Here is a 26,721-nt window from a genome sequence, read left to right as displayed (position 1 = left end):
TTATTCTCCTTAATTAGATAAATATAATTTGAGTTATAGAAATTATAGTACTGTCTCTATCACTTTCAAATAAGAAAAAAAAGATTCTTTATTGTTTCATTTTTGTTTAAAATATCGACTTAAAAAGTAACCTCGTAAAATGTGGGCTACCATTAGAATACAGTTGTAATGTTTTATTATTGGAGTTGGTCACAAAAGAAATGAAAAAATATAATAAGTAAATAAGCACGGCAGTTTATACGATTACTCCATTTAGGCCATGAAATGGAATCAGAAACCTAATTATTGAGTGATATAATAGAGGAAATTCAATATCTCCTTATCAAGTTTTCGAAATAAAATATGATGACTTGAAATAGGATGAAAAAAATACTTCATTCGTGTTTTTATATTTTATTTCTTTTAGGAAACTTCACAACATTTTCAGCATAACTGTACACCTTAAGTTAGCCTAACTTAGTTGTAGCAACTAACATAAACGTATATAAACAAAAAATATTTGTGCTTTATTTTTACATATTATGTGCCAAAAACAAAATCCTTTTTAAAAAAGCCCTTCAATTAAATGTTTCATAATTATATACATATTAGTAAATGTAAAATACGCTAACATTGCTAGTTCAGTGGGTTTTGGTAACACGTATATAATAATCAAGGAACGAATCTTGAGTTAATGAAGAGCCTTTAAACATGAACTTTCATATTTTTTTGGAAATTTTCAAGAGCTTTACCATCGGTTGTATTAATTAGCTTAATCAAGACAGCGTAACGATAGACAATAGACACGCCGTGCCACTTCGATGCTTCAATTCCCTCTACTTAATGTTAAACTTTACACAACACATTAAACTAACGAATGATATAAATCAATTATTTATGAAGGTTTCAATTTGCCTCCACTGGTTCGAAGATAATATATAATGAGTATTACAAATAACATATCATACACTTATCAACATTCAACAACTAAAACGGGAGCGGGTACAATTTTGGTTGCATCCTAGTTTAATTTTTAGAAACAATACAACGTACAAAGTGTACTTCATTATTAAAGGGAAAAAAAATATTCTTAGGCAATAAAAAATAGTGGTTTTACTGTCCAAATTAAATGTGAAAGGCAAATTGTCGCGGCTTATAAATCTAAGTACAAATAAAGTATTATATTAGTAATTAAATCTACGAATAAGTTTGGTCGATAACAGGAATGTGTAAAACATGTGACTAGAATTTACTAAAACTTAACATCGACCTAAATAAACATTACATACTTTAACATTTTCACTCAAATCAGTAAAACTAAAAACTAAACACGTTATTCTTTACAGACATTTCATTGTTTATTTGGAATTCGCTAACTGAGATCCTATTTCAATAATAAATTATGATTTACTATGACACAAAATAATCATCATAATAATGTCTTTTATACATTGAAACTATTTTTATGTATTAAATTTATACAAATATTACGTACATAACAATGTCATAATATGTCCTCCAAAAATGGACGCGTAGGTACATTTCGAATATTTGGCTAGAAAATGCTTGAGACGAAAACAGTCTTACTATGTATAATTTTTTGGAGTAATCGGAGATCATAATTTACAAAAAACATCCTTATACCTAATATAGCTTACAACTCCATTATTTGAAACACCGTCAAACTGATTTATAATAAATAATGTACCTAATATTAACAAATATACCATTAATAAATAACACAAATCTACACTAGTGCTTTTAAATAATAATTTGAGATCAATGGACGTTTTTGCGACGTTAGGTCCGTAGTATTGAGAAAAACAAAATAAATAAACTGTTTTTCAACCAAAAACTTTTGTTGTACGCCCAGGTGCAAGACGAAAAAAATGTAACAATGAAATCTTTAGAAACTGATTTCATCAATGCCGATGAGATCAATTGACTTATACGTGATAGCTAAGCGTGATAGTTTCATATCTATGCCGAAGAGGCAATGAAAATATTGAATTTGAGATTTGAGTAATTGCCAATTATCAATCAAGATTATAAGAACAAAAATAATAATTTACTAAAGCATACGTATCCGATAATCAATCCTCATTCATATTTGATTAGCTTTTTTACCTCACGACAATGATTACGGTGCAAAAAGACACTTATTAAACTGTAGCCTGAATATAAAGTCAAAAACGAACATCTTGGACATCTGTAGGCGTGTCGGGGAGTTGGGTCTGGTCTGATGTCGTTTGCTTCACGGGTTGAACGTGTCTGGCCCTTGGTTCTGGAGCTTGGGTCTCCCTAGCAAGGACTCTTTCCACGTGTCTTGCCACCAATTCTGCGGCAACAGGCGGCGATCTCGTGAGTAAACACAGGTCACTCACAGACATACGTACTCTAAGACCTCGGGCAGCGGCTGTGATGCACGCCACAGCAATCAGAGACGGTGGTACTAGTAGAAGCTCAGTTTCTGTTAACAAAGAAAAATGAATTTAGTATAATAGTATTTAGTATAATCTACTCAATATGTTTTTTAAATGGGTAATAACATTTAAAAACACAGGAATAATCACTTAATAAAGGTACATGCATAAAGTTACGATTTTTATTTTTATGGCATTCTTTTAATACAAGGATACGCCGAGCGAGGTACGCGGACGCAGGTAAAGCGCATCTGTTGTGAGATAATTACTTGATACAGACAGGTGGCACGAGCACCTTGCATCTTAGCGTCCTTGCGTTTGTTTTTATTTAGGTCCAGTAAAACACTCATCGTACTGTGAATATCTCGCTTCGATCGACCGATATGACCAAAAATGGCCGAGTCAATCGCAATCTTGCCGGTACAATATCGAAGGGGTCCCAAAAAATCGCGTTACATTTTGCACAATACTAGCTACTATTGTTGTCTGAGAATAAGGAAGGAAAACTGCCAGCTGCCAGATTTGTGCATTGCGTCCCCGTCTGCATCTTTGTGTTGCGTAGCTTTGGGCACAATAGCGGGAATATAATAGTAATTTACATCTTACGTCTTCTAGTCAAGGGCACAGCTGCAAATTTTGCTAGGGACGGAGAAACGAACCAATTGTTATGAAAGGAGTTTTGAGATCGATATTTATAATCAATAACGATTTATTAGGGTCAATGTTAACAGTAATGTTAAATGTATCCTTAATATAAACAATTTAAACTATAACAAAATTTGTTGATTTTACATGTTTCAGCTTTTTCTGTCAATCTGCAGATTATAGGCTTAAGCGTTGAGCATTATAAATCTTAAAACCATCTTATCATACAAAACTGACCACATTATCATGGCACATCATGATTAAACCACATTAAGTCAGTGAACCTATAAAGGTAGATGCGTCTATATTCCTAACGGTGAAGGCAGGGCGATGGAGCATAACAACGTGGTACAATTTTACAAGAAGTACTGGGTGTTAGCTTGTGGACTGAGGGTACGCCAAGACGGCAGATGTAATAGCACCTGGCACGACCCTTCCGCTCGCTGCCTCCAAGTAGGTAGCTACAGGGTCACTGCCCACCTACACCCTTCTTTACTCTAGCGTGCCCTTATACGCTTCTTTACGCTGCATAGGTACTTTCGTTAAAGAAAAACATGAAAACACGCCATTTTAACGTAAAAAGGTGTCTATTAAATGGTAACCTCAAGTTCGTTATACGTTAGGGTCAATAACAGTTTGAACTTAACGAAACTGATTTTAATATATTTATTGATTAAGTAACATTTTAACGGACTTTACAAAAAGATGAATTTATCACATACCTACAATACTTATTTATAATTATAACGAACATTAAATTTGATCTAGCTTTTAGTTGAATACTTTCGTTTGGTATCTTGTACTAGATAATGTTACCACATATGTATTTGTAAAATAAAACTGATAAAATTTTACGTTGATCAAGTTTAATTTTATATCCCATTCAACTGAAAGATGCATTTTCATTGCATCTTAAAGTCGAATGATATAAACACTGTGTACGTCTTATATAAAGCTATGATTTAACTTCACCACGTGGTCGGGTAATTTAACAAACATATTCAAATAGCAGTTGCCATAAAACAAAAAAGGCTGCAAAGGTTATAATTACAGTGAATAAATCAAAAGCATGTTATGTGGGGAAATAGCGGATTTGGGCATTATAAAATCCCAACTGATAGCGAGTCTCGTATCAGGCCGTGATCTCGAGCACGGTCAACGGACCGAGGCGATCCGTTGCGCGACAGGTTGCCTGTCAGTTGGCCTCACCATCTGGTGACGCACGCGCTAAGGGGCCACGCGTCTAAGACTACACCCCCGTCTTACCCTTCTAATTACACCAGCGAATGTAATCAACCTCCACAAACAGACTTTAGGAACCGTTAAGTTCCGTTTCGTAAACCTGTCTCGCCCTAACATCGAATGGGGCGAAACATCAACTCTTCACCTTTACAAACAAAAGCAAATGTGCAGGGGTTGCAAATAGTAAATGTCATTATCTAATTGTGTGAAACTAGTTCTAATACCATATATCTTATTTTTGCAAGCCGTTAACTGCTCGAAGAGGGTTCTTAGAAATCATGTTTAAATTATTTCATTCGTTCGATTGAAGGCAATTACCCATACATATTCAGGATACTATAATTTGTATCGTAAAACGTCGGGTTGTGCTTTTGTCATGGAATAGATCGGAAGTGAAGAAACGGAAAGAGATTTGGTTCAACAATCTTAAAGTATTCAGATCAGAAACTATCTTCATTTCGGGTTAGATAGCTTAGGGTTGGGACGCCAGGTGCGCCAGGCGACGTTTTTGTTGGGACTTGGGAGCCCTTTGTCGCGTAGAGCGGGACAGGCCGACTGAAAAACACAATGGCTGCGGGACGTCTTCGCGCATTGTCGGCATCTCAGCTGGCGCGGTCCCCTGCGCTCGACAACTAGTCTCATAAGTCACAGCGACCGTGACATGGTTACTTGAATTATTTCCACTTAAAAGCATTCGACTTGTTTAATATCGCTCGCTATCGTCCAATTTTGTTAATTATAAATGATATCACTATAACTAAGCACTACCTATAATATGTTTGTCGGCATCAATAATATAAAACTACTTAGTTAATATTTAAAACTTGATATGCACTATAATCAACTTTGCTGTATTAGTTATGCGTTGCTGTAAACAAAATGAATTAATATGAAATGGATATTGTGCTAACTGCTAAGATAATAGTAGCTCTATTATCTTTGCGATCGTGTTTCAAATTTAACATTTATGGGGGCTATAAAACCTACATTAGGATAGGGGTTAAGGGTTAAGAAATGTTATTAACCTGTTCACACCTCCAATATTATCCAAACAGCAACCGGCAATTATTTATACAACTTTACTTCCGTTGACCAATAGCGCACGTTACGCACATGTCCTTTTTTTGTACTCGAATTTCATTAAAAATTATGCAAGTATAATCACGTATTATACTGCAATACATATTTGAATAAATAACATGAAAATGTTATTTTACTTATACTAGAATTAATATAGTTACTTTCAAAGAATGCCACAAAAATGTAGTGTGTAAATTAGTGTTGAGTTTCAATTACTACTAATCAGTATAGTTGACATTTAAATTAGAGAGGCTGAAAAAATACCCGAAGCTCAACACATGCCAGCCATAAATAAAATATTATCTAAATACTCTCCGGACCATAGGGGCGCTTCGGGTTAAGCACCGGTCGTCAGATATCCTATCCATTGTTATCTTCATTATTTTTAAAACAGTTCATAAGATCCTTGATATTTTATTCCTCCTATCCATTTTTGGATCAATATCTATTATTTCTTATTATGAGACTATTTAAATACTGTACGCCTTCTTAAGGAACATAATATTTTGTGAAGTGGAATTTAACGCTGTATGGCTAAAAGTAGATACACAAAAGTCATATTTATCTTTGCTCGTCTACAGAATAATATGTTAATAAACTAAATTATCACTGTAAACAAAACCAGATCAGTGTATTTAAAAATAATAACGACAGCTAATAAGAGAGAACGAGTGTTTATCCCCAGGCGGGCACATGGTATCGTAACTCGTATGTCATAAATCAGATTGCTTCGATAACATTATGGTTATGTTTAACCAGTTTATCAAAATATCCTTTAATATTTTTATCATATAAATTTCACTATTTGTTTCAAAAGCGCCTATTTTTAGTGAACTAGTCTCATGAGTAAAGAACTCTACTGCATTATATTTTTTCCAATATGTTGTAGTTGTAAAGTTTTTCCTTCCGAAATAACCACGATCATCCTGTCATGATGAAGTGATTAAATTGAAAGTATTGCCACATATAAATTTAACCTCTTGATTTATCAGAATAATCATCATACAGTGTGCCTATATAATCAAACTGTAAATTTAAACAAATTGCAATAATTTCTATGTAAGTGGACAAACGTAGGGGTCAGTGGCAGAGGGGTGTCGGCACAAGGTGTGCGATATCACGGCACGGGCATGTGCGTTCCGATACTCCGACCCTCCGCCCTAAACACTAAATACTCATACATGACCACTCGACTGCACGCACTTTAATCGCATTACGCAACAAAGGGAGGTACGATCATTCACAACCCCCGTTAATCGGTAAAAAATGTCGAACAATGTAATTGTACGCCTATCCTAAAATATTTCGACTCTATTTTTTTCTTTTGGTGTACTTTTTTAGAAGTTTTTTTTCTAACATTAAATTTATATAATATAAAAGAAGGTAAAAATGACTTTAGTTTATACGTTGATGTTGAAAAGGGGTAAATATGAATACCTTATAATTAATTAGTAACTAGATAGGTAGGTATATGAATTAATTTTTGAAGACAAAGTAGTTCAATTCTGTGTATAAATGAAGATTTTAGCATATCTACCATCAAAGTATGTATTTGAAAATATATTGCGATTATAGTAGGACCTCTTATTACTACTTACATAATATACTCCATAAAATTCCTTCGAACCTATAATGTTGAGTATTATCACATCTATTGCGTTTATCGATTTTCAATAATCACCATGAGCTCAAGGGCAGTCGTCGTAATTTCCACCCGCATCTTATGACAACGACAACTTAATTAGAATAGTATAATTTCTGGAGCCTTACCTGTATAACATACTGAAGTGAGTGTAAGAGCGTGTGTCCGTATGAGAGGGTTCCCTCGACCCCAGGGCACTCTGGCCAGCATTGGCTCTACAAAGTCAAATGCTGTGGCGATTGATAGCTGCCAGTTCATACGTTGCACCAACATCATTTCCCATTGCTGTAACAAAGATACCGTGTTATATACCGCTCAATTTGTATACTTATAATACGATTTGAATTCAATTCTACATTACGTAACATAAATAACAGAAAAGACTTTTTATTTAGTATGAATCAAAATACTAAATCTCCTTAAAATATTCTTAATAAAAGTAAACACAAGATATGTATATAATTTCGTCACAGTTGAATTTTCACCGTCATACACGATGGAACAGGCGGAAACCGCAAAAAATAGCGAATTCACGAACAAAAGTACAAGAATAGGGCAAACCAAGAGAACTATCGAATAGGGAGGTTCTCGTCGGGAAGCTCTTTAAAATAATAAGGGTGGCCTAATTGTGTGTGTAAGAATCTGTGTGAAACCTTATAAAATCTGCACATTTAAGGATGTTCGCATGAACGAGGACTAATTAAAAGAATTCAGCAGTAAGCTATTTTAAAGAATAATAATACCCACATCGCACATAATATTAGATGATAAACTCTCGTTGCATGAATAAATACATAAACTATTATCAACAACATCTTGTAAGACCATACATTTTAAAAACTTCCCACGCAGTTATTATAATTTGGATCGAAACACCAACTGTTCATAAAGGTGGCCAAAGACATGGGAACATACCACTAAACGATCTCATTACCATGCATATCGACAACTTATCTATGGGATCATCGTATGAATTAATTGCAAGGAAATACGAGTACCCCCACAATACCATACGGTACACGACATGCCTTCAAGTAGTGGTCACATTCTCACGGCATCCAATTAAGTAATGCCAATAAATAGATATCATAATTTGAATATTTTAGATTACTTTGTGTTTATACAAGTTTGACGTTTTCATATTATGATATGCTTAGATTAATGATAATATGATACTTACTTATTACTTACATGAAAATGTATCGTAAAACTTGTTTTTTGTTATCCCTAGAATTATAACGAAAATGACTTGAAAAAGTCCCAGAGAAAAATATATTTATTCAATTTTTTAGGCATTTATCACGTAATGGTAAACTGCAGAGGGTACGAGTAGCGTGAGAATAATGTGACAAGTCAAAAGCTCACGGGTGTTACCGAACTAATTGGTCGAATCACACCTGCTTTGCCGCACACCATATTCAAATTATCAACATAGCAATTTGCGGTTGTGATTACATTGTTGTGCGATTACATGAAGTAAATTATGAACATACCTACGAAGGAGTAAAACTGATAAAACCCGAAGAAAGACATCCTTATCAGTTGATACATCGGTATGTCACTTCCCACATTTCCGTCGGAAGCAGTGTCTAATTGTTAAGTGCTTTCGTCACACGCTACAGGAGGATCGTAAGAAAATAATAAGTGTAGTCCCCCAGAACGCATACAATAAGCATTGCGGAAGAAGTAATAACAGGAAACTCATAAGGAAGACTGAGGAAACGGGTAATATAAAGGCGGACCCCCAAGGGGTGAAAGAGTGACATTTGACTCAGCTAATCGAGTTCACTCAGTGTAATCAAAACAATGTATACCGTCTTGCGGTCGTCGCAGGATGTAAGGTGTGTGCCTGTGTCTTGGCGCGTTAACTTTCAAATCGACCTTTTTTGATAATGATCCAACTAATTAAATACTTGCTAGAGCTAGGAAATAAATTATCAAGATAAGAAGGCTATACAATTTTGTTCTGAAATATATTTCTATATTTATTTATAAAAGCTCTGTGCTTAGAGTTACAATATACCACAGGATTTACTTTTTAATCCCAAGAAATACCGGATAAAACTGAATTGCTAATTGAAACATATTAAAACGGTCGTCAATTTGCATTTGCCGTGATTAACAAAACTTTATGTCTAATAAAAGCTCGCCTCATATTATTAACCGATGACAATACAAAAGATGATACTTATGCAATTAAATATAAAATAGAAACTGAAACTTACTCGAACTTCATGTGGGAACACCGAGTTGTCCGTGTAGGCACATAGAAGGTCGATGGACAGTGGATGGCATTGACGGAACTTGGAGGCTACCAGCAGAGCAGTGACCGCGAGGAGCTGCAGCTGCTGGCGCGAGATGGCGACCTGCGCCAAAAACCTGTCCACGTAGCTCACGGCCAGCGGGAACACCTGCTCCTCACATTGCTGCTCTTCGCAAACCTGGGACACAAAAATTGTTTTAAATATAGATTTAACTGTAATCATCCATAAAATTGCTTAAAAATGTCATTCGATTGCGGCTGATACTTTTAATTTGTGTTTGATTGGGTTGAAAAACATTTCTTATGTTTTCCATTATCTTAATTTTATAACAAGTATTCCCTATAAGCTATATATGTATAACATTCTTCCCTATATATAACATATTACGTGATAATTCGAATCGAATGGTGTCACACGTAGTATGTTTAGCTAAATAAAAAGAAACTAGTGTTTATATAGGTTACACTCGCTGAACGGCTGTTAAGAACGTTACAGAATATATTAGGATTTAATGCCAGAGCCTTCTTAGGTTATAGCTATTAAGATTCCCTTGCTCATCCAACCCGAACTTATTTAACTAAAAAAAATTACGTAAAAAAGCTTCCGTTCAACGAACAGCAATTGTAAAGCCTCATAAAATACACACGTGTTCTAGAATCCATTCTTTACTTTACTTGTAGGTATATACGTTAACCTAGTCGTAGGTAAAAAGTAAAAAAAAAACTATTAGTTGAGGAACATTATTAGGAAAAAATACTATCATAGCACTATAATCTGTTTGTCAATTGTCAATAGATATCCCCCCTAAATTTTATTATGTAAGTATGTATATTTAGTTGTAAATATTGTTACATAAATTCCACACACACACTTAATGACCACCTGCATAATTAATTGATTAGTTGTGTAGGTATTGAAAATACAGTCAATTGAAAAAAAATGAGTCATCCAAACTTATATTTTAGTTATATGGCAAGGCTATAATTAAAATCAAACATAATTAGAATTTTTATATTCAAATATTATTCTTATATGAATTACTTACTAATTATTATTATCCGTAGGCTTTAATAAGATCACTGATTTAGAATACGATTATCTGTTATCGACATTTTAATTATATATATTTTTAGATATAAAATAATTATACTTCACATTAATCTTATTAAAAAAATACTAATATAAAATTTGGCATAAATATTAAATATTTAACATAAAAACAATTGCCTATATGCAAATGTAGGTATAGTTTTTTAAATAAAAATGTAATAATACCTTTTCAGAAATAACAAACATGAGGGTAGTTACATAATTTTAATGAGTAATCTACTATTGTCATGACAAATATGTATTAGTTATGAAACAACGCTTTCTTCTTACTTAAATATCTATAAAAATAATGATAGTAAAACTTTTGTTTGGAAAGCTCTATCTTAGAAAGCTCGGAAGCCCTTACGCCGCTTACAAATTAAAGGTCATTGACGTCAACTTAATCAGCTGTTGACGGAAACAGTAGGCGATAGTTTCAAGTTTCTACAAAGGGACATGATTAACATAAGCATTGTAAAGGCATGCTTCACATAAAAATATAAAAAAGCTCACGTACCTCCAACATCCATGTAGTCACAACCTTCCGCATAAATGGTTGTATATCTATTTGAACATTTTGAAAGTAGTCCGTGTGCAAAGCGTGAAATCTTTCCAGAGACAGAAGGTTGGTGAGAAGGTGTGGATTCCGGTCCAGGGCCCGATCTGGACCTGCGATGCACATATCTGCTCGTCCACTGCTGTTGCTATTATTTCCAGAATTTTGTAGATTCTCTCCGCACGATAAATCCATTTTCCACACCAAAACACTTTTTTTCACAATGTCCTTAAGTTTAACGATGAAGTTCGTAGTTGGCATAGGCACGATATTAATGTAGCAAAGTACGTAACTCGTAAGGGCACCGGCACAAACGGCACAGCCGGTCACCGAGCGACCAAAAACACGAGTGCGGTTTCGAAATGTCAAGGAATGCGCGTGAATAGTGAGCACGCTACGCTAGTCGCTACCCCACCATGCCTCCTTTGTGCTTTTCAAAAGTTCTAAGACCCTTGCGGACCCTATTCAAGATACACTTAATTATACTCGAGACTTACGGTTTTTAAAGTTACACTTTGTATGACAAAAATTAAGGTTTCATGTTGATTGTTGATACATTATTTTTTAAAGTCCATAACTACTATGATTTGCAACTTAAACGTAGACATACATAACATAATATGTATTGCATTAGCTAGCTTTTTTGTGCTTATATGGTTAATATGAAATTAATATACTTTTTTTGGAATAGCCATTTAGACATTCAAGCATAGTTAAAAAATGTCAGGAAAATAAATCGGTAAAGGTTCCTGAACATATCTAGTAAACTCTCACTTATTCAGTTTTCCATTAACGAGATGATTGAAGACGTTGAACTTATAAATAAATCATTATTATTAAATACAGGTAACCACATGGTAGGTACATAATATGTTAATGTATATCTATAAACTTATAAAAATAAGTAATTATCTTAAATCAGCAATAAAAAGTCCAAGTAATTCACATTAATTTATTACCAGTCAAATTTATTTCTACATATTATTATAAAAAAATTAAAACCCATAACAATTACACAACAGAGGTCCTGTTTATTCAGAGGGCGCCAGCCGGAGGAGGGCCGAGGGCACAGCTGCGCGTGCGCCGGGTGTTCGCGATCCGGTTGACATTTTTATAACAAATCCTGACACACCTGATCTTCGAAAGTAGTCATTATTTTAATTCCATTCACTCTTAGAATTCCTTTGTTGTAGTACACGTGCCCTCCCAAAATGTATTTAAATGTATGTACGTGCCACATCATAAATATTAACATGTAAGCTGCATTCTTATTATTTTTATTAAAGTTGTACTTTTCTAAAGATTGTTTTAACTTTTAATGTCATATTATTTAGCTCTTAAACTTTCCATTGTAAAAAGGTATGTGGGTACAAATACACTTCCAATCGGTCAGGAATACCATTCCAATAAAACCCGCTGCTCCGAAAGTTGCTAGAGACGTAGCAAATGCGGTAAGTTGTTCTATTTGCTTCTTTCCTAACATTTGTGAGTAACCAAAATAAAAATATAAACAGTATACTATTATGACTTGCGTACAATCCCTTGCCCAAGTTTACTTTAAAATATTTCAATAGGTAACACAACATGTAATCTCACAAGAATTTACGCTGTCCTTGTCATAACTTTTTTCTCTATTAGTGACATTAAAGACCTCACCTACATATTACTGAATTCTACCTTTTTGCTATAACTGCATAGATATAATTATAAAGATATGAAAACATGAAGGACCTCAATATAAAAGTACATTTTTTTCTTTTTCAGAGGAAAAGCGAGACCTTATCGATGATTACGTCTTCATTTTACTTGATAGGTAGGTACCCAAATTTAAAATAAGTCGACAATCGACATATACCTACTTATAAAGCAGTATCGAATTGGGTTACTGTAATGTTAGTGTGTAATATGTGTATTTAAATAAATAAATATGTAATATGTACGATACCTGCACTTTATCTTCACTGTATCAATTTTGTTTCATATATTTGCTGTTCTAATTATTTGATCGCATGCATCATCAGAACCCGCAACCAATTACTGTTTACTGTAACCACTAATTATAAAGTTATCAATTTGTCAACCCTTTCCCATACAGTTTTCTTAATAGAGCTATAAACTCGATTGTGAAATTCTGATGACCGACATTCCCACACGAATTTAGGTTACGTATATACCCGTAAATAGCTGATAATATTTTGTACGTTTTCATGTAATTTATTCTAGTAAATTTTAGAAACAAAATAAAAAGAAATTCTATTTCAGAAGTTCTTATGGACATTATTTTTATTTTATTTTTTATTGTTATCTAATGATTTAGGTTATATAATTCAAATTTCGAACCTAAACCGGGCGCAAAAGCGACCCGCCCCCCTAGAAAAGTGGTAGGAAAATTTTAAACGCTGCGCTAGAGTACAAGTTGGATTTCATTTCTTTTTAAACTTTTTATTTTTATATACCTACAATACGTATGTAACTCGTAATTCAATAAATCTCAATAACTATCTAAAAATGCAGTGTATGTTTGGAAGAAGCAAATAGTTAAGAGACTAGAACAAAATGAGAGTACCTATTTTTTGTAATAAAGCTCAAAAAATTTTAATATGAAAATGGTCATATTTAAACTATTTAAATAATGTATTCAAAGAGACTATAAATGTACTAAGTAGTTTCTTCCAAAAGTGTGTTAAATGTGGTGTAATGTATTGTAATTCGGTTCCACGCACAGATCTAGTACCAGATCTGTGGTTGCACGTAAATGTAGCACTAAGCGAAATGTGAAGGGAATTACTGCGCATATTCAATATAGATATAATATGCTATTTAATATTATAATCACAAAATTATTATCCTATCCTTAAGTTGTGCCAATCAATGAAAAAGTATCTCTTCTTAGGTTACAATATTTGCGTACAACAGGACGCATCTGTCGTAAACAAATCCGTTTGTCGTTTGTCAACTGTCATCTGTCAAGATGCACTGTCAACTATCACAGACAGTATTGCCAACTCAGTGGAATTTCCACTACATCTGGTGGTTTAGCTCCCCCATTTAGCGGACAAATATTGGTTTTAGTTGCTGGTGGATTTTCCTAGTGGTTTAGATGAGTTCAATTAGTGGTAAGGTACGACATTCAACCACTAGAAAGATTTACATAAATACTCAAAAAGAACGACTTGAACTATGTGAAACAAGGGTATGATTTTGTGGCATATTGGTAACAGAACGAACATTCGGGAATTCCCCGAAAGTTGTTTGTCTATTGCTTGAATATTTTTGATTAAAGACTTTATTACTATTGATATAAAGAGTATAATTTGATTCAAAAGGTTATAACTATGTTTATTCTGTATTTGTGTACAAAAACAATAATAATTATTGTCAGTCGGTATTGGTAACGCCGCAGCCGGTAGCTTCAAGCTTGTCGTATTTTAATTAATTTTGTGAAGTAATATGGTTTTACATTAAATATGCCCAAACCACACAAAAATGTCTTTCACAGAAATTTATTCTTTACATACTGAAACTCTAGAAGAAGCAGATTCTTCTGAAGATGATCTTTAAATACATATATTGTAACAAAAATAAAAATTACTTAGTTCAAAATAGATGTTATTTACAAATAACTCGCAAAAAATTCGCCAACTGGCACTCAATATTTACATGTCTCTGGATATTTTTTAGTGTTTTTTCTGGTGGTTTTAAAGACCGATTACTTTAGTGGATTTCTGGTGGGCCAAGATGCTCCAATATGTGGGTTCGAAAAAAAAAAGTTGGCAACACTGATCACAGAGCAAGTAATGTCAACTATCAAGTGTCATGTGTGGAGTGTGGACTATTGATGTAAAACGTAGGTAGTGATTTAAATTCTCTTTGTATTGATGTTAAAAAAATGGTTGTTGTCTTCTTACCTCCTATTTGAAAATAATTTTTAGACAGTTTTGCAAAGTAATAAGTGAAATCTATTTGAGTAATGACTTCCGAAAAGGATCCATTGGTGAGTGAAAGATCAGGAACAGTACGCGAGGTAGGCAACCATGCTATATGGAGTCTATCATCTTGTAAACCAGGTAGGTAATAACAAAATATTTACAAAACTTTTGAAACTCATGAAGCGTAATCTGAACCACATTTTTGTAACATTTGTTTAAATTTTAGGATTTGGTATAGACCAACTAAGAGATGATTGTATGGACACATACTGGCAGTCAGATGGACAATTACCTCACTTAGTGAATATTCAGTTCCAAAGAAAAACGATGGTTTCACATATTTATATTTACACGGACTACAAACTTGACGAGAGTTACACACCCAGTAGAATATCCATCAGGGCTGGAACCCATTTTAATGATCTGCAAGAAATTGAAGTCATTGAGTTAATAGAACCAAGTGGTAAGTTGAAATTGTATGTTTTGATTTAAATTAATGAAACGAAGGAAATTTAATATAAAATATATTAAATATTAATACAAACAACATTTGTTAGATTTGGTGTGTCTAAAATATACTTTGCTAAGTAACAATATTAAAGGTTATTCATTCTTATTTCACATATTTTTACAGGTTGGGAGATGATACCTATTAAAGACATCCATGAAAGACCAATAAGAACTTATATGATCCAAATAGCTGTTCTCAGCAATCATCAAAATGGAAGAGACACACACATGAGACAAATTAAAATTCATTCACCTTGTGAACCAACATCTTTTGATATTAATAAATTTAGGAAATTCTCAACTGTACAATTTCAACAATATGCTACAATAAGATAATTTTAAAAACAGTTGATTCATATGTAAATGTGCATTGAAATACTAAAATGCTATGATCTGAGGTGAATATTGTAATTAAATATGTTTCTAGATTGTAATGATTACTTTTATATAATAAAATATGTTTTACAGTCCTATCATATTATAATGTTAACTATTTAAGAGATCTTAAAAAAATCAATAAAAGACTTGATTATATTAATCTGTCATTTTAATTCCACTTTAATAAAATACACATATTAATTGCTTAAGTATTTATTTACATTTTGACTGTATTTACATACAAAAATTGTACTTGGAATATATTTTAGTCAGATTCATCACTCTCCTCGCTGGCCTCTTGAAGCCACTCAAAGAACTTAATTAGTGACGTCTGATTCACAATTTCACTTTCATCCTCCTTCAAATCTTCATACCACTCTAATAAAGAGTCCTCATCAATTACATCAGCATCATACAGTAGATGTAACACCTGGCCTGCTTTACCATTGAGCCACTCATTTTTAATACAGCTATCCTATAAATTAATGTTTAATTTAGAAATTTTTTGATTTATAAATTGGATAATTAAATAAAATTATTAGTTTATAGAAGAAATCAAACTCAAAGACAGATTAAAATTTCTGTCTATTGATTTTTCATGCATATTTTTACTAAATTTGTTTCACGGAAATTCCTAATATGCGATTAAATATACAATCTGCTAATTTGATTAACAAATTATCTGGTTAAAAGGTAAAAATACATATATAAAAATGCTTTTACCTCAACAGCTTTCAAGCAATCCATAATAGCAGACTTGGTCTTGATATAATTGGCCAACACAGGATGGAAAAATTTCAGTATATCCTTAACTGTTACAAGGACATTTTTGCTTTCTATTAAAATGGGCAAACTCAGTAATGCCCTTACAACAAAGAAGTTGACCTCATGTAATTGGATATTATAAGCATATCTTGATGAATTGATCTCCAGAATTAGATAGTCACATTTAAGTTTTTCTTCATAACCTCTAGCAAGACTGTCAACCACTTCTTGTAGGAAAACTGTAAAAAATCAAGATTAGTTAAGTTAGTTAGTAAGTTAAGATACAAAATATTCAGATTTATATTTTACTAGCGATCCGCCCCGGCTTCGCCCGTGGTACATATTTACGTTTTCTCTACATAAAAACCATCCTCGTACTTCAAGGAATATAATAAAAAAAGAATTATCGAAATCGGTTCAGCCGTTCTCGAGTTATGCGCTTACCAACACATTTTGCGATTCATTTTTATATATAAGATTTATTTTTGTGATAGAACACATTAAATCGCATCACTATGTCTTTTATAAGTTTTATATACATGTTTTATATACAATCACATGAAAAAATAGATTTTAATCAAAACACATGGCAACACTTACTGTTTGTGTCATCTGGTACAGGTGAATTGGGCAATGATGATTGTGCACTAGAATCTGACGAGTAACATGATTCACTGTCACTCCACTGTTTCTCAAACCCAACTAGTTCATCATCACCATCACCAGAAGACTCATTCTCCCATTCTGTACCACTTTCTGAGGTTGATTTTGATAATATTTTTTCTGGAATGTACATAAAATAATTGTATTATATGAATATTCTACATTACACATTTTGTTTTAGCAAGTAATTTGTATTATACCATTCTTATCCTTATCCGACTTCTCAATAATTGAACCCTTCAATTTACTGCCTGCATTAACTTTTGCACCTGAAGCAATGATAGCACCTTCAAGGATGCTATTTTCTTCTATCACACAATTGTCATCAATAAAACTGTTCATGATTTTACAATTATCTTTAATAACAACATTATTCATAATGTGACTTCCGTGTATAGTCACATTCTTTCCTATGTTACTATTGTCTCCAATTACTGTTTTGGAAAGTGATGACATGTCACTTGTATGAGTATCAGATCCAATTATCACATCTTCTACCAGTGTGCAAGACCTGAAATGAATATAAAAATTATAAGTATCAAATTGATATAAGATTATTAAGTTTGCTATACAGTCTAAATAAATTGTGAATGGAAGTATATTACCTGCTTAGGACACAATTAGTCTTTATATAATTATGCTTGCCCATGAAGGCATACTGGTTTTGATAGAAAGATCCAGTCTCAATTGACAGAGGATGTGCCCAACGATGAATAACATCCATACTGAAACAATATGTAATATTGAATTATTTTTAATCTTCTGTTAGATAATGCAGTTATTGTTAAGCTGGGTATCGACTTCGCGCTCCTGGCGCGCGCGCCATGATTGACCGCGCCGAGAGTGCGTTCCGCGGAGCGCGTTCCAAATAATTGAAGTATATCAACTAAGCGCACCTGGCGCGCGTGGCAACTGTTCCAGTGTTTGACCGATCATCATGGAAGATAGTCGTGTACGAGCAGCAGCAGCATTTTTTTCTTTTACTCCGGCACAGGGACTACCATTTCACTACTGATTTCTCTCCAAGCATCTTCTCTAAGCGATTTATTATGATACGAAGAAATTTTACTGTTCTACAAAACTTCTTTCGTACCATATAGCTGAATAGACGGCAAAAAATTAAATAAATAAAAAATCTAAATTACGGCAACTTTGGTTATCCATAATTATTACTTGGAGCGCAACAAACACAAAAAATACGACAAACCCGTCTCCATTGGCGCGCGCGCCACGTTTGATGCGCGGTAAAAAACCGACACCCGACGGAACGGACCGCTCCGAGTTCGACCGCTCCAACGAACATTTTGGCGCGCGTTCCAAACTGGTATCCATTTCACGCGGCTGGAGCGCGCGCCAATGTTCGTTCTCTTGGAGCGCGAAGTCGATACTCACCTTTATAATAAATTTCAGTACCAACTGTATACATAATGTAAGAAAATCCTTACCAAATAATATGATATGTTTTCCAATTAGTCACTGCAGCTGCATATTGATTGCCTTTTAAAAGAGTGTAATACATAGTGCTGGCCAAAATATCCTCATTGATGAGCAAACCATTGATAAAATCATGTCTATTTTGGAAATCAAAGTTATCAGAGAATAGAGGGGGGACAGATGGTGAACATAATGCAATACTAGCATCAAGTAAATTATGATGCAATTTTATCTCAGAATGTTGTAAAACACAATCCTGAAACATTAAAAACCTCAATTATTCTTTCTATAATATAACATTATTTTGACTAAAAAAAAACATTTTATTAAAAAATAATCAATACATACCAATGGCAATGAAATTGTTGAATCTTTGCATTTTGGTTTGTACTTCTGATACAAAAGGATCTTTTTAGATTTACCATCAGCTGCTACAAATATAGACTTGTCATTGCTAATAAGGGGATGGTCCCATGCAAGCTCCTTATAAACCAGGGTCATTGCGGCCCCTTTGTCCTTTTTACATGTTTGTCTATAATATGTAAAATTAAAATGTTATTATTATTTGTATGTAATATGTATTAATGTGTACAAATAAATGTATTTTCTTTCATCAAATCTTTCAAAAATGTTAACATCATTATCAAAAAGAAATATATTTTGAAATATTAAGCAATGAGAAAAATCATAGCAAATTATTTTTTAGTTCATTTACCAATATTACTTACTTATGTTGCTCCAATAAAGCAGCAAAATTTACATTTGTGATAGTGTTGACTCCTAACAAGATGAAGTAACCTCTTATCAGGCCAGCAGCATCAATTTCTCGCATAACATCACCTCTTGTTTGACATGTCTCAGATGATAAAATTTGTACTTCCATTGAAAATGTCCAAGGGACTTTTTCATTTTTACAGTTCCTAGAAAAAAGCACAATATTGAAATACTTTTCTTTCAATATAAATTTTCCTTAAAAAGTTACGATATATATAGAAAAACCTACTTTATATGGTCTCTGATTTTGGCTGGTTCTTGGCAAGTAAATAATATGACTTCACCTACTCCACCAGCAGCAAGAGATTCCAAGACATAATCTACAAGTGGCACACCGGCGAGAGGCAACAAGCCCTGAAATAATACTTAGTGGTCAAAGGAAAACAAGCTCATATTTATTATAAAATGTAAATGATGTAGCCAACTTACCAAAGGTTTTTCATTAGTAATCGGATTGAAATTGTTGTTAAATTCATCCATAATTACTACGGCTTGAATAATATTTTCTTTGTCGCCCTCCATAGCCATTTTTTATGCTTTTTTATTCAACAATCCTCTAAATAAATAGAAAATACGATATGATGTTAGCTATTATTTTATTTGGTTATGTCTTGAGTCTTGACCATGTCTAAACTCTGTCTTCTGATTTCTGTTCAATTGTCATTTGTCACTGTCAGTGATGTCAATATTAATGTGTCAAAAAATGACACCTGGCAATTGCCAACAGGCAAAAATTAATAGGATAGATCTCTTTCTGTGGATCTCAATGCTTTATCTACCAAATATGGCGAAAAAATACTAAATTGTTCTTAATTATATCTATATATTCGACGATTAGTTTCCTTAAGTAGCAACGTAAAATATCATAACATTCATCAACGTAAAACATCTTTAAACTATGCTTATCCTATGACCTTAGATTACCCTATGACCTATCCTATCGTAAATCATTTTTTTTTCTTTCAAATGATGCATGTTAATTAATAATTTATCTTTTGCGATTCCAGCGGTAAAAGGCAAAAGCACATTTCTATTTTTATAACAATGGGTAACTTTCTCTCTTCTCTATTCAAAATGAGATATTCTCGCCCATAAGATACCGGTCTACTACAGAAACTACTTATTATAGATAGGTATTTTCTATTATTAAGATATCTCTATAATGCTTGTTTTATTAACATAATATTGATATTCTGCCGTATACCTATATAATATTCATACGTAGGCAACGCGATTAATAACAACATAAACTTATCGTTTTCAATGTTGTTGCTTTAAACTCCAGCGTTACCAAGACAGTATCGATTTTGATATTTTCTTGAAACTTGTTGTTTAACATTTTTAATTTAGTCTACCCATAATGGAGTACGATTTATCACGGATTGATTACATCCTCTGCGGAATTACATATCCGGAAACTTTAAAAATACTACCCAGTTTAGGTGATAAATTACAACAAAAAGTTAGCACTCTTCCTCTCTACAATATATGCTCATATTAACTACTAATAATAGTATTGGTAATCTCCAATTAAATCTTTGCTTTGTATTTAGTTTGCAGTTGGTGATAAAAGCGGGGTTCTTCAATGTCTAGCGATAAAGGATGAAGAACCAGTCATTCAGTTTAAGACATTGCCGGGGAAACCCATAACTTCTGTGCAATTAGCAATTTCTACGGGTGATTTAAAATGACTACCAACTTATGAAATTCTCAAGTCTCCATTAAAAAAATATTTCTAATGTTGTTTTAAAAACAATTATTGTTGCAGGTTCAAACGTTGATAAAATTTTTGCAGCGTCAGGGAACGAGGTGAAGGGTTATACAAGAAAAGGGAAAGTGTTTTTGACTATTGAATCACCAGTTTCTGAAACAATAACCTCTATGTACACGTGCCGTTTTATATTTTATAACTTTGTCTTCTTATTAATTAAATTCGCATAATTTTTGTTAAAAGCATATGTATTTACAGGTGTGTTCTCGGCAACGATTTGATATTATGCAGTGGACGTACAATTACTTTCTGTAAAGATTTTCGTGAAATTACAACTTTCATGTGTGAAGATAGAATTTTGGATGCTGCTGCATTCAAAGCTGTAAATGTAAAGTATATAGTACCTCCTAATAGTCACTCTTAAACTGGACATATTTAGAAAAATAATGTATTATCCACCTTACAGAGCAATCGTATACGATTACTTCTGCTTATTGCCAATAAAGGTGCAGTGATTGTAGAAAATGGTCATGTTATTACTCGCATTTACATTCAATCAGGGCCATCCCGCCTTTTAGTACCCCAGTCAATACGTGCCACTGATATTTGTGCACTTTATGGAGCCGCTGATGGATCTATTGGAATTATTTCATATAACGAGTAAGTTGGTAATTTGTCTGTTATATTGTGATAAGAAGTATGTATAGAAATCGCAAGGTTAATTAAACTAACGCCATTAATTTGTCGAAAAAGGTCACAATTAACAAGTAAATGCTTGGAAGAAGGACAAGGACTGGGATCGGTTATGTGTGTTGGTTGGTTTTATAATCATGTTGGAACACATCTCGCTGTTGGTCGTCACGATGGATCCATACAACTCTATCTAATAAATCCTGAGAAATTAGACGAAAAACTGCAACTTAAGTTTACATATGTACGTAAATAATATAGCACGTAATTTACTGTTAACCATAACACATTTATTGTAATAAATCAGAGTTGAAAATTTAACTCCATAGTTTTGCGGAGAACCAGTTACATCTATTTCTGGAGGATGCATTGGTACTGATGAACCCGAATTATTGGCCGCTACATTCTCTGGTAGAGTCTTTGGACTTAGACCTCGTCGCCTTCTCTCATCTACATCTGTTCTTAACAATATTCCCGCGGATGCTCTCGCATCACGAAGACTTAAACTCGAGTAAGATGTTCTTACTGCTATTAGTCTTTACTTATATACCAATAAGAAATCTTTATAACATCTTGCTTTATGTAAAGGTAGTATCGTTTAGGTACGTAACTAGGTACATAAATATATACTGCCTTTATTAATATTCTGTCTATATAAAACAGAAACGAAGTGGCTCGTTTGGAGAAGCAAACTGGAAATGAACGAGATAAGTATCAGAAAAGTACACGATCGCTACAGAGCGGCCTATCTATGCCACCCTTGTTGGATATACAACATGAGGTAACACAAAACTTCAGATTTAGATCACTTAGAAAATCCTTTTAATTGACTTCATCAATCTTTATTATTTACACAGCACAAAATCACATCTTAATATTTTAGTTAACGGGAGCTTCCAAAAACGGTTGGCAAGAAGCTAGAATAATATCTGCAGTACCCCTTGATATGTTATTCATATATTGCAATAACAAACTTGAAATACAAACAGAAAATGCAGCCGTTCTTAGCATTTGTCCATCTCAGGTAATAAACGATCTAAATATTTTATTTCTCTTGAAATAAAACTACCCACAATTTAGAAATGAAAATGATTTCGACAACTTCTAGGAACGAAGGTCTTCGGAATTATTAGCAACAATAAGATGCCAAGCTGGAACGAGGCGTTTATGGATACAAATGCGATATTTTAAAGATATTTCAATTACGGAAAGTGTAACGGTTTTCGTTTACGTTTTGCCGGCGGGAGCACCACGAGTTGCGAGACTCGTAAAATTAAAATTACCCGTATTGCCGCACTATTCGCTGCATACGGATGAAAATTTAGAAGAATCTAAAAGGTAAAGCTTTGCAACTTAACCAAATAATGTGCAATCCAATAATATCAACTTCTTCACATATATATTATCGACCGAAATCATCCGACAAACCCAATCATAAAGCTTGCAATGAACCTGAAATTTTAATTAAATTAAACTTTCAGGTGTTTTAGCGAAATTCGAGTGAGAGGTAGTTTCTCAGTAGCTGAAGTTACGTCGTGGCTCAGCGAAGCTTTGCCAGATACGCTGCCCAAACCTGCTAATAATGTAATTTTTTTTCGGGCTCATTCACTTTTGGGAACATTGTTAATTTGTCAATATCAGTAAGTAAACTTCTTACGTAATGACATACGGCGTAATTATTAACGTTATTAAAATTGCACTGATTTATTTTTAAGGCGCAGCTCAGCAACTTTTAGGTCTGATAATGTATCAACTTTGGTTCAATTACGAGATATCATTTTAAACTGTACTGTGAAAAAGGGATTACGAGTGGATATTGCATGCGGTATGTATATTTCATTAAGAAATCTATAATATTATATGAAATAATATCAAATGCCTGTTTGCATCAAATGAATTATGTTTTCTTTATTATTTGCTTATTTCATTATTGCATCTTCATTAAAACATTAAAATATATGCCCATTTAAAACGGACATGTTACATAATTCATCTAGTTATAATCTAATATACCTAATGATTAAAAAAAATAGTTTCTGGTTTTCAGATGTACCCGAGTATTGTTGTATAATGGCGTTTAGAAGTATTAAAGATTTGTTGATTGCTGAACATGGTAAAACACAAGAATTAAAATTAAAAGAAGCCTTGAGGTAAATTGTATAAATAAGGTATTATTTTGACCTAAGTCCAGTACCAAATATTCTGAATAATAATATTCTCTATTTTTTTTGTGGTTTAAGTTCTTTGGATCTAGATGCAAATACAATCAGCACTGAAGGTAAATCAGTACTTTGTAGTGATTATCTACGGATATTGACATCACCAGAAGCTTCAACGGAAAGTTGTTTTGAAGAAATATCATGTAGGTACACATGTATATATAACACATATCAAAGTATATACCTTTATAAATTTTCTAAAATTCGCTGCAACTTAGTAATATTAGTTTCAGCTTAATATGAAATAAAGTTATGATTAAACACTTGAACGTTTGTAATAAATTAAAAAATAGAATATTTATTGTTATTTTTAGCAGCCATTAAGGATTGGTACAAAGACTGGTGTAAACTTTCTATGCAAAAGAAATATAACAACCATGACCTAATTCAACTCGAAGAGGCTATGCAAACCTGCAGGTTAGACTTTGTTGAAGAAATATTTTCCATAAGAAATCAAGATCTTTAAAATTGTATCCTAAAAACAAATAGAAATAATAAATTGTTGAACATGCCTTGATGTTTTCTTTATCATTTAAATCTGTAAATATTATGAATGTGTCTTACAACTGCATCGGCAAACCATCAACAAAGGGAAATCTATAATTATGTCAAAATATAAACCGAAATTATAAATGGCCATAAAATATTGTAATTTATAACAATGAAAAGTAGTTGTTTTTAAATTAATTTATTGCTTAAACCATAATATCTACATTAAACTACATCCAAATTATTAATGTAAGTACTTACAAAATACATAACTATTTTTGGAAAGGATAATAGTCTAATCCGGAGTTGTACTTGAATTTGTGTGTAAAGCGATTAACTTGTGTTTTTCCAATTTCAATCATTTTTTGAACTTCTTTGCGATAAGCAGGTGGCAGTAATTCTTCTTCAAGAGTGCACTTGTTGTCTAAATCTTCATTTACTTTAAATACATGTTGTCTGATTACGTCTACATCTCTTCTATACTCTTCTTTTAAATCAGCCACCACTTTCGAAGCGGTGTCAATTTTGAATACGAAATAGTTCGCTTCCTTGTGTACAATGCCATGAGCACTAGATTTATATGGCATAGGGCGAAATCCCAAATTTTCGATATTTCTTATGATACCGCCACGATCAAAAATTGCATTGGAGACTCTCAATAATGCAGTTTTAAGCTCCACTTTTGGCATCGCTCGAATCACCATAGCTAACTCGTAAGTTGGCATTTTAAAGGGTAGAATTAAGAATAGTATTACAGTTGAAGAAATGAAGACTGAAGTAGATATTTAACTTTAGAGGTTAACAAACAAAAACCTATACAACTGATATGTCAAGTGATAAGTCAGAAGTGTCAACTGTCAAGTGAGGTGACATGTGTATAACCTATGGTTATGACATAAGTCACAAATGGGAAATTAGTGTATCTACAGACGCTCCGATTTGGTTAGATTAACTATTATAGCTGTGCCCCGCTGTGCTCCGGTTTACCCACAGTACTCCGCTCCTGTTGGTCTTAGCGTGATGATTTATATTATAGCCTATAGCCTTCTTCGATAAATGGGCTATCGAACACCGAAAGAATTTTTCAAATCGGACCAGAAGTTCCTAAGATTAGCGCGTTCAAACAAACAAACAAACTCTTCAGCTATCTATACAAATATTATAAAGCTGATGAGTTTGTTTGTTTGTTTGTTTGAACGCGCTAAGCTCGGGAACTATTGGTCCGATTTAAAAAATTCTTTCAGTGTTAGAAAGCTCATTTATCGAGGAAGGTTATAGGCTATATATCATCACGCTACGACCAACAGGAGCGGAGCCACGGGGGTGAAACCGCGGGGAGCAGCTAGTATAAGTATAAATCACATAGTAAGAAAATTTTCGGACATGGTAAACCTCTCACTCGGACCGTTTTTGGTAAGCTACCGCTTATACGGAAAAAGCTATTCTTAGCATACGGCAATAGATCATTGTTTATCAAGAAAAATATTTTTTGGTGCACTGTTTAGTTTATCGTGCCCATCGGGCCACATCGGGCATGCCATCGGGATACCGATGATAGCGATACCGGCCAGGCGGTACCGCCAGTATCCGCTCTAGTTTGAATAGGCATTAGGCCTTAAATCTAAAGTCCGGTCGCGGAGCAGAAAGAATTTCGTACAATGACCTCTTTACCTACTGACAGTGGTCACAAACATTTTTGAATGAAGTGCAGTTTACATGAAATATTTGAGGAGAAAATGTTTTTTACTAATTTATTAAATAAATGTCCTTTAACTTTTTGTAACTAACTAATAACTATAATGTATTGTAAATGAATATTTACAATACTTATTAGTTAGTTACATTTAAAACTTTTTCAATAACCACGATATAATATATAAAAAAAGTGTGCGTGTACACACGTGATAAGAAGTGAAACTTCTTTATGACCTTATTTTTCAAAAAATAATTTACTATGTACAATATTACAGAAATACGTTAGTCTAACACGCGATTTCGACTTAGGCGGATTTTGATTGGACATAAAGAGTTTGAGGTTTATTCTTATAAATTTTGAATTCACAAAATCATAATTGAACACCTGACACCAATTAAGCAAACACAAACCTTACGCTCTCAGGTTAAAGGTTTACAATCCCTAAGGACGGCGGTCATTGCACCTGTGCGAGCAAGACACATTATTTTTACAAGGGAGTGACAGTGACAGGTAATAACAGGTTAATGTACGAAATTCTTCCTG

At 33.3% G+C, this 26,721-nt stretch overlaps 5 protein-coding genes across 8 annotated transcripts; 2 read left to right on the top strand and 3 right to left on the bottom strand.

Annotated features, from left to right (window-relative positions):
* Nucleotides 1-388: 388 nt before the first annotated feature.
* Nucleotides 389-11,268, bottom strand: LOC149902340 (G1/S-specific cyclin-D2-like). The gene is made up of 4 exons (XM_090110177.1): nucleotides 10,882-11,268; nucleotides 9,237-9,452; nucleotides 7,140-7,296; nucleotides 389-2,449 (listed from the first exon to the last, which is right to left on the bottom strand). Exons 1-4 carry the CDS (start codon nucleotides 11,179-11,181, stop codon nucleotides 2,166-2,168), a joined length of 957 nt encoding a protein of 318 aa, XP_089966303.1. The 5' UTR covers nucleotides 11,182-11,268; the 3' UTR covers nucleotides 389-2,165.
* Nucleotides 11,269-14,749: 3,481 nt separating this feature from the next.
* APC10 (anaphase-promoting complex subunit 10) lies at nucleotides 14,750-15,885 on the top strand. Its single transcript, XM_090110127.1, has 3 exons — nucleotides 14,750-14,987; nucleotides 15,076-15,312; nucleotides 15,484-15,885. Exons 1-3 carry the CDS (start codon nucleotides 14,891-14,893, stop codon nucleotides 15,693-15,695), a joined length of 546 nt encoding a protein of 181 aa, XP_089966253.1. The 5' UTR covers nucleotides 14,750-14,890; the 3' UTR covers nucleotides 15,696-15,885.
* A 3-nt stretch (nucleotides 15,886-15,888) lies between these two features.
* Nucleotides 15,889-20,015, bottom strand: eIF2Bepsilon (eukaryotic translation initiation factor 2B subunit epsilon). Its single transcript, XM_090110126.1, has 10 exons — nucleotides 19,803-20,015; nucleotides 19,603-19,727; nucleotides 19,328-19,519; nucleotides 18,948-19,131; nucleotides 18,611-18,855; nucleotides 17,771-17,890; nucleotides 17,366-17,676; nucleotides 17,103-17,285; nucleotides 16,461-16,741; nucleotides 15,889-16,212 (listed from the first exon to the last, which is right to left on the bottom strand). Exons 1-10 carry the CDS (start codon nucleotides 19,899-19,901, stop codon nucleotides 16,003-16,005), a joined length of 1,950 nt encoding a protein of 649 aa, XP_089966252.1. The 5' UTR covers nucleotides 19,902-20,015; the 3' UTR covers nucleotides 15,889-16,002.
* A 297-nt stretch (nucleotides 20,016-20,312) lies between these two features.
* LOC149902337 (BBSome complex member BBS7-like) lies at nucleotides 20,313-24,499 on the top strand. 4 transcript variants are annotated; one of them, XM_090110014.1, is made up of 15 exons: nucleotides 20,313-20,421; nucleotides 20,927-21,050; nucleotides 21,142-21,256; nucleotides 21,343-21,472; nucleotides 21,551-21,744; nucleotides 21,838-22,018; nucleotides 22,104-22,285; nucleotides 22,438-22,555; nucleotides 22,658-22,798; nucleotides 22,883-23,112; nucleotides 23,256-23,414; nucleotides 23,490-23,599; nucleotides 23,822-23,924; nucleotides 24,015-24,136; nucleotides 24,308-24,499. In XM_090110014.1, coding segments are annotated over exons 3-15 (1,824 nt in total). In that variant the 5' UTR covers nucleotides 20,313-20,421; nucleotides 20,927-21,050; nucleotides 21,142-21,254; the 3' UTR covers nucleotides 24,460-24,499. The 4 variants fall into 4 exon arrangements, 3 of the variants coding, with proteins under 3 accessions (XP_089966140.1, XP_089966139.1, XP_089966138.1); XM_090110013.1 differs by having other exon boundaries at nucleotides 20,345-20,506; XM_090110012.1 differs by lacking the exon at nucleotides 20,313-20,421 and adding an exon at nucleotides 20,589-20,835.
* A 163-nt stretch (nucleotides 24,500-24,662) lies between these two features.
* Nucleotides 24,663-25,328, bottom strand: mRpS6 (mitochondrial ribosomal protein S6). The gene has a single exon (XM_090110291.1). The coding sequence runs from the start codon at nucleotides 25,205-25,207 to the stop codon at nucleotides 24,755-24,757; it is 453 nt and encodes a 150-aa protein (XP_089966417.1). The 5' UTR covers nucleotides 25,208-25,328; the 3' UTR covers nucleotides 24,663-24,754.
* Between the last annotated feature and the right edge of the window lie 1,393 nt (nucleotides 25,329-26,721).

Source organism: Colias eurytheme, chromosome 15 (assembly GCF_061535395.1).
Source record: "Colias eurytheme isolate Ceu_HAF_F1 chromosome 15, ilColEury1 Martin Lab GWU primary, whole genome shotgun sequence".
Classification (NCBI taxonomy): Eukaryota; Metazoa; Arthropoda; class Insecta; order Lepidoptera; family Pieridae; genus Colias; species Colias eurytheme.
This window is presented reverse-complemented; position numbering and strand designations above follow the sequence as displayed.